The 11,944-nt window shown below is 35.2% G+C and overlaps 1 protein-coding gene across 2 annotated transcripts; it reads left to right on the plus strand.

Annotated features, from left to right (window-relative positions):
- The first annotated feature begins 1,824 nt into the window (after positions 1–1,824).
- Positions 1,825–11,408, plus strand: LOC110719980. Of its 2 annotated transcripts, none has more exons than XM_021898983.1 (10): positions 1,825–1,907; positions 4,237–4,305; positions 5,721–6,073; positions 6,163–6,313; positions 7,206–7,564; positions 7,648–7,798; positions 8,018–8,364; positions 8,842–9,019; positions 9,147–9,683; positions 10,049–11,408. In XM_021898983.1, exons 2-10 carry the CDS (start codon positions 4,252–4,254, stop codon positions 11,153–11,155), a joined length of 3,237 nt encoding a protein of 1,078 aa, XP_021754675.1. In that variant the 5' UTR covers positions 1,825–1,907; positions 4,237–4,251; the 3' UTR covers positions 11,156–11,408. The 2 variants fall into 2 exon arrangements, with proteins under 2 accessions (XP_021754675.1, XP_021754674.1); XM_021898982.1 differs by lacking the exon at positions 1,825–1,907 and adding an exon at positions 3,638–4,139.
- The last annotated feature ends 536 nt before the right edge of the window (positions 11,409–11,944 follow it).

Genomic DNA, 11,944 nt, shown 5'->3' on the forward strand with positions numbered 1-11,944 from the left:
TTGCTTCTCATGTAACCACCCACTAAACTCTCCAAATTCCCCATTTACTCTAAATAGTCGTTATTATTCCAATAACTCCGAAATTTCAAATGCTAATTGAATCATTTGCTTCCCTCCAATTTGCAAGTCAAAACTCAATTCGTCTAATTTCCGAACCGAGTCTTGGGGGCAAGTTGTTTGGGTCCAATTTACTCCAATTGGGCCGGTCACCAAATAACTCAATTAAAAACCCAAAAAAGGTTCAACTCTCTAATGCATGCCAAGTCAGTCAAAGGCCTAGTCAACGTGGCAAGCCCACTTGGCTCCAAGGCCTATCAAAGTTATTTGAGTAAGGTATAAAAGCCTTCACTTCTCTCTCTCAATTCATTCACATTAAGTCTTAAGCAATTAATTCTCTTACATAGTTTTCTCTCTCTAAAATACTGTACTTACTTCGGCACAACCCCCGAGGCTAGTTTACGTATGATTACTGTGCAAGAAATTCTCGTCCTAGCCATCACTTGGGCCGACTCCAGTGTTCAGCCCACAGGAAAGGTCCATCTGAAGGACCCATTGTTTTCACACGAAACAACAAGTATTTTTTCTTTGCATTCTCTTTTACTCTTATTTATTTGAGAACAATATGAAAAAAATTGCATAATAGTCCTTGAATGTCTAGACATTCTCGTCCGCTTAAGAACAATATGATGTTCAAGTTCGTAGTAAACAGTTTTTCAGATCTACTTTTATCAATTCATTTCATTTGTTTTCGATGTTGGAGTTTTTGATACTCCCTCCGTCCCATATTATAGCTCCTGTTTTCCTATTTTGGAGACTCAAAATATTGTTCCTTTTTTCATTTTTGGATAGTAAGTAAAGACCATTATACCCTCATTTTTTAAACTTTATTTATTGTATTTTCTAAATTACCCTTAAATTTACCACTTGCTTTGTACTTTTTTCCACTTTCTCTCTCTAACTTTTGTCTATAATTGTATTTTTCACCTTTTTTCTATGTACTTCATTCACTTTCTCTTTTCTAACTTTTGTCTATAATTGTACTTTTCACCTTTTTTTATGTACTTTATTCCCTTTTTCCACCCATTTCTTAAATAATGTGAAAAAACACAAACAAGAACTATATATTGGGATGGAGGGAGTACGTATTTGTACCATGAAAATCTTGTGCATATTCTTAAGAATTTGCCAATGATGCCTCTTTCATTACAGGATTGGGTCACATTATATTGGCTTGGTGTACCTGAGTTTGTGTTTACAAAAAGAGTGGAAAGAGATACCGTGTCCGTGTACTTTATTAGCCTGTGAACTTACCTGATGTTTAAAAGGTCACTTATTAGGAATCCGAAGGCTAAAGGCTTCAGACATGGTCCAAACATGTTTGCTGATTATTTTTGGCATCTGGATAGTATATGAGCTTAAGCTCCTCCTTGTCAATGTTAACAGTAGAAAGACTGGTCTTATTTCCTCTGATGTTTCGGAGAATAAGCCAAAGTACATGCCTAATAAGCAATCAAAGATGACCAGAAAAAGCCTTATTTGCCAGTTTTCTAAGTGATAAGGATGAAGAAAAAGAAAGGAGGTACGAGAAAAATAAGGACGAGAAGTGGGATGATGGAGAAAAGGAGAAAGCAGAAACGAAGATGGAAATGTTGAATTATGAGATTGGTGAAGAGGCTGAGACTGCGAATCACAAAAATGGAATCTATACAGCAGAGGATATAAAACAAGAGTCAGAATTATCATTTGCTAGAGGAAGGGATGAATTCGAGTCTTTTGAGTATTCAGAATCAGCTGTTGACCAAGATGGAAAAGATGATAGTTTCGATCTGGAAGTCATGGAAGAAACCAACAGAATCAATAACATTCCTCAAGAGGAAGCTTATCAGTGACAGAATGGAAGTAATTTGGTAATTACAGCATTGTGCCTTTGTTCCTGAATTGCTAGTATATTTGTGCTTGTTATTCAGTAGGATTCAGTCTTCAGGAAAGTGAATGACCAATTAAGTATACAGTAATAATCCTAAAGATTTCTATTAAAATGTATATATCATATGTATATATTCAGTCATTCAGCATGAAATCCTACTTACTGTACGTCTATCAAATCCATGTTTCTCACTTGTTACCATAATTATTTCGACAATTGAACATGGAAAAGAAATCATGGTACCATTTGACTGTTGATTACTGTTTTTAAGTGTACGTTTTATCCTTTTATGTGATTGGTGTTGGTAGATTATGCTCTTAATGCTTTTTTCTGATCTTGATATGTTACTCTATTATTGTAGTTTCTATTAATAAAAAATTCATTCATTCTTGACCTGTTTTGCTTGTAGTCTGCAAGCTTCTTGTTATTTTGCAATTAACTGGACTAACTTTAACATCATCTTGGTTATCATTCTTAACGTAAGGGTCATTTCTGATGTCTTACAAACCATTTTGGTTTGTTTCAGTTGTTTGTTCTATCTTCAATATATTACGCACTGATTCTTAGCCTCCTAATTTGATGGACTGTGCATGATTATCTATATCAAGCACAAAAGTAGGTGATCTCACCTTCAGTGATTCAGAGAAATTATAAAGTTTTTCTTCCTTCTCATATTTTGGCATATAATTTCCTACGAGGAAGCCATATTATTAGATGAAGAAACAGAAAACTTAAGCTGCTGTTATTCAGGATAGATGCTCGAGAAACAGCTATAGCTAATCGACTGCCATAGCCCATCAAAAATCATGCACACAACTGCATTTTGATATTAGCAGTTGTCCACTCTACAACATCTTTACATAATGATTTGGAAGCTAGGAATCTGGATAAGCATTCTACCCATTTAACCAAAGATAAAAAAAATTACAACTGTGACTACACCAAATTCCTTGTTAGATTCAGTCAACTATCTGGATCAGTCTGGTAGTTACCTGAATATGTCTAGGCTGTCATATTCATTATAATAACCAAGTATCCTAGTGACCCAAAATGCAAGTCCTGCCATTGCTTGATTTTATTCATGTTTACTTGAATGCCAAAATGCCAACTTTCCTAGTTTTTTTGTTAGCTACTTTTATACATCAGTAAAAGCTACTATAATGAATTCTTCAGGGTGCTCTTTTTATGATCTAAGATAAACTCTAGTACTACTTTGTTGCCATATGCATAGAACCTAGTACGACATGTGTTGACAGACACACAATAGCCTAGCATACATTGCACACATGCATATTTCAGCATTAGTTCGGCGTTCTCTCAAACACACACAGAAGGAACGTCTGATATAACGAAGCTGTAAGTGGATACTGAAGTTCAAAGGTCAAATTTATATTCATAGTTGGCTGAACAGTCTGCTCTACCGTTATTTACGTTGGGATTTTTCAGTCTTCCAATACCAATCTGGAACACCGGCTGTCGGATGATCAGAGTTGCACATAATGTTTTTTCTCATAAGTTCATCCGCACAAGGACCACAACTTGCACATTAACAATCACAATACAGTTACAAATAACAGCTTAGCAACATAAAAATACCCTATATTCAATGAAAAACCATCTTACCTAACATTTAAAGTCAAGTTTAGAATCAATACACATAAATTAAAGATAAGGTTAGTATAACTTAAGGAGGAAGACTACACAAGAAAAGAATCAAGTGGGAGTAACACAACTCTTCCATTCCAATTCAAGCATACACCTATTTCCTATATCCTATGTCCCCTATACAACCAAATCCCAGATATAGATAACACTTTGCCATCCCGCTTATATCGGCTCGTGTTTACCAATGTCACATTATTTTACCCCTGTTTTAAACATACCGCAACCCTCCTCTTTTATCCAAACTCGCAATGGATAGGTTGATTCAGCATCAATTAAGGGCAATGTACTGTTACAAAAATTTCCGACAGCAAAATAAAACACCCTTCAGAGACCCCAAAAGAGGAAAGAGAAATTAAAGGGTTTGATTGGAAGATTAGATTAGTTGGTCCCGCGCTTTTCGTAGACTTCACTTGAACTTAACATCCTAATTTACTTTTCTCACAAAAAAATAAACAAAACCTTTGAGTTTTCTCTCCTATAAATGAGGAAATTCAAACGTTTATGCTTCCCACGTCGATTCCAGAACTCCAGAATCAAACATCATCTGGTTGAATTTTACTCTTATTTTGGTCAAATACTTGACATTTATACATGTTTAATTTTTCATATTTTAATTTAATTTATTTATTATTTGAATTTTGTAGGAATTCAAAGAAAATATGGAAAACCCACAAAAGAGCAACAGTTGTAGCAGCACTGATGTTGCTGATGAGGTTATTCATTTGTCATTTGTTTTGTTTTGTTATAATTTTCTCATTTCTTTTCTCTGTTTAGGTTTCCTTTGTTTTTCTTTGTTTCCTTTTTTTATTTTTATTTTTGCTTTTTGTTGGCATTGATTTGGCAATGGCTTAATATGGACACGAATAATTTGTTTTATACTTGTTTGATCATCACTTGAATCATTCCCTTTGTCCGGTAATATTGTTTATGTATTGTATTTTTCAATTTTTCACGAGGCTTAGGCCATTTTTGGTTGAAGGGATTTGGATGGAAAAGAAAAGAAAGGAAATGATTTTAATCATGTTCTTATGTTTGGTTGAATTAATAATATGAGAATTCAAAGGAAAGGAATGGAAGAGGGAGGAAAGTCCATTTGCAAATTTTTAGCTTTCCTTTTCCTCCCAAAATTGGAGGAATTTGACTAGAAAGAGAAAAATAAAATTTATACATTACAAATTTTCTTTCTCTTCCCTTTATCTCCTTTCATTATCCAAATATTGGAAGATAAAGTCACCTTCCTTTTCCCTTCCCTTACTTTCTCTTCTTTTCCTTTCCTAATATTGTACCAAACAAAGTCTTAAGGAAAGTGGATTATATATATATACCTAGTAGATTCCTTGATTAGCAATTGATACAACTATGTATTTTAAACTTAACTCATATTGATTTCATACTTTGTATATTTATATGTTATATCAGTTGTGATAGATATAGTATATATCAGGTTTTTTTGGAGCAACTGCCCTAGAAAAGTGTTTCCGTGGCACAATCAGAATGACGATCACGCCAACTATACAGTTTGTGCTTATGCTGTATGCAGAGCTCACATACCTCACAAAATTTGTTTCTGCTGTTAGACCATGACATACTGCTGCTGTGGATTAGTTATTATGCTTCTTCATACTAATTTCTTTGGGAGAAACATCCTTGTATATTTATACGAGGAGTCAATCATGCTTAAATTCATTTAATGGAAATCAGTATCTGATTTTGTCGCACAGATTCTTTTATTTCTCTCTCAGATTCTAGGAATTTCTTTCTGTCTTCACATTCTCATTTCGATTTCTTTATTTTCATTTTTCACAATCTTTTGCAATTTAATGTTAATATGATGTCATTGCTAAGTATTCAATTCATCAGAATTCTTTATGTGACTTAGTTGCAGCAACAATACTACATTACCTCAAATGCTCAACAGACCTTATTTACAGGCTCTGGAGGTGTTTCCGTAGAATTATCTTTTTTATTCTGTGGACAGTATGCTAAATAATTATTTGTAGAAAGACTTATCTCATCTTCAACTCTAATTCTGAAAGTTTGTTGTTTGATCAACTAAAGAAAAAAGCAAATGTTAGATGATTATAGATATTTTGAATTGTGTCTGATAGACTTTTGCATTTCATTACAGAAAAGGTTAGAAAGTATGGGCGGTACAAGCAGTAACCTTGCAGAAAATATTATACTGAGCCATGATTTCACCCAAAGCCTGAACTCTTGGTGCCCTAATGGTTGTGAAGCATTGATAGTGGTACCTGAGTCAGGATATACTGAAAGAACATCAGAAAGTTATGCTTTGATTACAAATAGGAAAGAGTGCTGGCAAGGATTGGAGCAAGATATAACAAGTAGAGTTTCTCTAGGTACAACATATAGAGTTTCTGCTTGTGTTGGAGTATCTGGAAGTCGTGAGTCGTCTACTGTTCAAGCCACACTGAAGCTAGAGTATAACAAATCGGACACCAAATATTTGTTCATTGAAAAGTGAGTTTTTCCGCACCCCTCTGCTTTGAATTTCACTCTTTTTTTTATTCTGTTGGAAAATCTGATTTATATGTTGGTGGCTGACACAGGATTCCAGTATCAAAGGGAAAATGGGAAAAGTTGGAAGGGACTTTTAAGCTCTCATCAATGCCTGATCATGTTGTGTTCTATCTAGAAGGGCCTCACCCTAGTGAAGACCTGCTCATCAAATCCGTGGTCATTTCTTGTTCCAGCCCCACGGTATGTGATTTCATTATGGCATTAAATTTTTATCTTTTTATTTGGTAAGTAAGCGATATATTAACTAACAAAATATATGTACAAGGTTCACCATTACAAAGACAAAACTATAACACCAAACAAACATCAAAGATACAAAACAGCCATTAATAAGAATTCTTGATGCTCAGCAGCCATTTATGATCAGAAGGAATTATATTGTGACATATGTTTATAATTGATAAAGATCATATTTTATAGCCGTTGACTAATTTATTCAATTGAAAGCACTTGAGAAAAGTGGAATAGTTTAAAATCATAATCTTATAGGGCATTAGCATAATAACAGATCTAGTGAATGATGGTTCATTTAATTTGCAGGTGTTAACCTTATGATAAGGGCAATAAATAGATGGAGGATTATGTGGTCCTCTATATCTGATTTGTGAACGATCTTGATATATAGTTATGTGTTTATACTATAAAGTCCCAATAAACTTATCATGTCTATTAGTCATTATTGTACACTAATTGTACCATATCAAATTTTGTAATAACTCAGTCATATAACCTTTGGGCCTATGAACTACTGCTCTTAATGCTTTTTGGCTATTATATGTATACTGTTTATTAACTTTGTGAAGTAAACTGAGTTCCCTGCTTTTTTATCAATGTGAATCTTTAGTGTTTTGAACAGTGATGCTCACAAGAACTTTGAATAGAAGTCTTTGAGATGTCTTAGCATGATAATTGTGTGCACGTTACATATTTTTCATTTCCCCCCTTTAAATATCTTACTGTTCTTTAAAGGTAAATTCTAACTTTAGGATTTTGGAGATAAAATTGATTGATATTAGGTAACAGAAATATTAAGCTGCTTCTGATGGAGATTGTTGTTTTTTTGTCACATAAGATGAACGGAAATATGGGTGATACAAGGGCTGACTTTCCTGAAAACATTATTCAAAATCACAACTTTTCACAAGGCTTGGATTTGTGGCACCCCAATTCTTGTGATGCATCTGTAGTGTCACCTGAGTCTGGTGATACTGAAGGAATGTCAACAAAATTGATTGGTGGCTATGCAAGAGTTATAAATAGGAAGGAGTGCTGGCATGGATTGGAACAAGATATAACGAGCCTCGTCTCTCCGGGATGTACTTATAAAATTTCTGCACAAGTTAGTGTCTCGGGAACTCAATCTTCTAACATTCAAGCCACGGTTAGATTAGAGTTCAAAGAATCTGACACCAAGTATCTAAAAATTGAAAGGTAATTGGTCATTAGAAATTTAGAATTCTACTCAAATAAATTATATATTAAAAACTACTAATATTTATATTTGTCTGGCATAGGATATCAGCATCAAATAAGAAATGGGAAACCCTGGAAGGAACTTTCGTGCTTGAAACAGCTCCTAATCGAGTTGTGTTCTATCTTGAAGGACCTAACCCTGGCATAGACTTGCTTGTAAAATCAGTAACAATGTCCTGTTTGAACCCCATGGTATGTATGGTGACTTTCATTCTCGGTACTGGAAATATACCCATAGTTACAGGGGCAGAGGGATGATGAAGATATCCCCTGTACTGAAATGAATTGTTATGTAAATTAGTTTCTTAATATGCTGTAATTGCTTTATGTTATGCTTGTTGGCATATTTCCATTTTTATGCTAAATTTGGGATTTCAATGATATTTTTTTTTTGTTTTGAACCTTTGACAGAATGTGAGTAGATGTGGGGATGATGAAGATGAGGATATAATTCTAAATCCTGCATTTGAAGATGGACTCAATAACTGGTCAGGAAGGGGATGTAAAATTGTGTTACACGACTCTATGGCAGATGGTAAGATTAAACCACAGTCTGGCAAGGCTTTTGCTGCAGCAACAGAACGCACCCAATTTTGGAACGGAATTCAACAGGATATTACACCAAGAGTCAAGAGAAAGTTAGCTTACGAGGTTACTGCTGTTGTTCGGATTTATGGTAACGTTTCTAGTGCTGATGTCCGAGCTACACTATGGGTTCAGACACCAGATAAGCGTGAGCAGTACATAGGCATCTCAAAGTAAGTTCCTTTTGCTTGTACACTTTTTATACTTTCTGTGCATTCTACATATTATTTATAAATAAATTATCAGCTAGCTTTTTCAATTCTTCTTCAGTTTTAGTTTACTATAAAGATACCCAAGCTTGGAGTATTTGTATGCGTTGCATAGAATTTGACAGCATGCTATGCTAGTAATGTTGATGTCCAGATCGTATTTCTCTTTTCTATTTTTGGTAAATTTCACGCATTCTTTAGCTTGCAACCTGACTTTGAAGTTCCTTTGTTTTTCATATCTACATTCCTTGATTAATGCAGTAATCAGAAGCCAATCCTTGGAGTTGGCTGACAGAGTCACCTTGTTATTTATTTTCTTCCCCATAGTGCTTCCCAAATGTTCTAATTCTTTTGAAGATATGCACCCTTGCTTGAATTCAAATGCAGTTTGTAGATTTTTATTCACTCAATTACTTAGTTTGAAGAATTTGCTGTTTGTAGTGTGCAGGCAACAGACAAAGATTGGGCTCAGCTCCAAGGAAAATTTCTTATTAATGGCTCTCCATCAAGTGTAGTTGTCTATTTGGAAGGACCGCCTCCTGGTACTGACATCCTCCTTAACAGTTTTATCGTAAAACATGCACCCAAAACTCCACCATCTCTACCACCAACAATTCAGGTCAGTACTGTACATCTTACCTTGAACTCTTTTACTTGATAATAGTGAGTTGGATTATTGAACTTGAAAGATTTTTTGGAGTAAATTATCCAATGTGTAAGAATTTTGTGACAATGTTTTACAACAGAATGCTTCTTTTGGAGTGAATATTATCCAAAACAGCGAACTTAGTGATGGTACCAATGGCTGGTTTCCTCTTGGCAATTGCACACTAAGTGTGCGAAGTGGTTCACCGCATATCCTTCCTCCAATGGCTGCTGATTCTTTAGGACCTCATGAGCCACTAAGTGGTCGTTACATCCTCGTTACAAATCGTACACAAAACTGGATGGGTCCTGCTCAGATGATTACTGACAAGCTGGAGCTTTTTCTTACATATCAGGTTTCTGCTTGGGTTAAGATTGGATCTACTGCTTCTGGACCACAAAATGTCAACATTGCACTGAGTGTGGATGGTCAGTGGGTGAATGGGGGCCAGGTTGAGATCAGTGATGACAGATGGCATGAAGTTGGTGGTTCTTTTAGGATTGAGAAGCAACCATCAAAGGTCATGGTTTATATTCAGGGGCCTGTGTCTGGAGTTGACTTAATGCTTGGAAGTCTTCAGATTTTCGCTGTTGATCGACAAGCTAGATTCAAACAATTGAGAAGGCAAACTGATAAGGTACCTCCAAATGATTTTATATCTTACGAAATCCAACATATAAAATCAACTTTACCCTGATGCCTCTAAAGGAATCCATGCCTTTTGTAAATAGACTTAGGTGGTCAAATATACTTCAATACTGGAGTAACATGACTGTTCCCTTTTATACATCAGAGGTTGTTTCCAATTGAATATAATGAGATACGAAATGACTGTTTTCTACTTCATGATGATTAAGAAGCAGACAGCATACTGTGCCAATTCCATCTAGTCCCACTCCAACATCATAAGTTCAAAAGCAAATAACCATAAGTTTTTTGACTTGATTAGAAGCGGAGAAATGCTTAATTTTGAGTTTCATTGTGATCTGTTCTGTTTTGCAGATACGTAAACGTGAAGTAGTCTTGAAATTCTCGGGAGACAGCACATTTGGCAACTTTGTGAAAGTCAGACAAACAAAGAACAGCTTCCCCTTTGGTTCCTGCATGAGCAGGACGAACATAGACAACGAAGACTTTGTGTCCTTCTTCCTGGAAAACTTCAACTGGGCAGTGTTTGGAAATGAACTTAAGTGGTATTGGACTGAAGCACAACAAGGGAATCTTAACTACAAGGATGCTGATGAAATGTTAGATTTATGCCAAAAGAACAACATTGAAGCTCGAGGGCATTGCATCTTCTGGGAAGTAGAGGGAACAGTTCAGTCATGGGTAAAGTCCCTTAGTAAAAACGATCTAATGACAGCTGTCCAAAACCGCCTTACAAGTCTCCTCACTCGTTACAAGGGGAAGTTCCGGCACTATGATGTCAATAATGAGATGTTGCATGGATCATTTTACCAGGATCATCTAGGTAAAGACATTAGAGCTAACATGTTTAAGACAGCAAACAAACTAGACCCATCTGCCCTTTTATTTGTCAATGACTACCATGTAGAAGATGGGAATGATCCAAGATCAAGTTCCGAGAGATACATTGAGCAAGTGTTAAATTTGCAAGAGCAAGGTGCACCAGTAGGAGGTGTGGGAATTCAAGGACATATTGATAGTCCTGTTGGTTCAATTGTCTGTTCTGCCCTTGATAAGCTGGGCATTCTCGGCCTTCCAATATGGTTCACAGAGCTTGATGTATCTTCAGTTAACGAGTTTATAAGAGCAGATGATTTGGAAGTCATGCTTCGGGAGGCCTTTGCTCATCCAGCAGTGGAAGGAGTTATGTTATGGGGGTTCTGGGAACTTTTTATGAGCAGGGAGAACTCACACCTTGTAAATGCTGAAGGTGATATCAATGAAGCAGGTAAGAGGTATCTCAAGCTCAAGCGTGAATGGCTGACTCGAGCTCATGGTCATATTGATGATGAAGGACAGTTTAGCTTTACAGGCTTCCATGGGACTTATGAAGTGGATATTGTTTGTTTTGATAAGAAAGTTACCAAAACATTTGTGGTTGACAAGGGTGATTCACCTCTGGTGTTACCTATCAATTTGTGAACTACTTAATGTCTGAAGATTGCTGGAATTGTATCAAATATCAAGGAAGAATGGCAAGATTAAGAACTAAGGCTTAATACTCATTTGTAAGCTGATTTCTTGTTATTACAGAGGTTTTATCATTGTTTTCATTACTTTTCAAATCTTATCTCCCAACAACAACCAAAAAAAAAAAAGAAAAAAAGAAAATCAAAGTAAGGTGTTGCAAGTAATCAAATCAATAAAGTAATGTTATTATTGTGGGTGAATTCAATTATTTTGAGTTGATGTTATTTGTTTGCCCCATTATTTGGCATTTTGATTTTTGACATGTATAGAGATTACAATGTAAAAGAAATCTACAATAATATTTTAACGAATTTTAATAATTAAAAGGCAAAAGCTAATGAGATGATTAAAAGTATATAAATATTAACTTGAAATAAACGAGATGATTTTGGCATGTATTCTCAAATTGATATTATTTTAGGAACTATTTTAAAGGGTTATTTAACGCCCCGGAAACGTTCGTTAGCAAGATCCTAATCAAAACATAATCATGAAAGATTTTGTATATCTCCATGAGAAATTAAGCTCACTCTTCACAAGAACGTTGAATTAATCTAACTACATATTTAAGCAATTTGCATTAACTTACTTCGAAAGCACACTTTTTCAAGTTTAGTCCAATACAACATTCTGAAAACTCTTACAACGAATTATCGGAGTACTGGAACATGCCGTCAACAAAATGTTGGGTTATAGTGAAAATCGATTAGCAAAATATAAAACAAAATTAGAATCTCATGT

This window comes from Chenopodium quinoa, unplaced genomic scaffold, assembly GCF_001683475.1.
Source record: "Chenopodium quinoa cultivar QQ74 unplaced genomic scaffold, ASM168347v1, whole genome shotgun sequence".
NCBI classification, from domain to species: domain Eukaryota; kingdom Viridiplantae; phylum Streptophyta; class Magnoliopsida; order Caryophyllales; family Amaranthaceae; genus Chenopodium; species Chenopodium quinoa.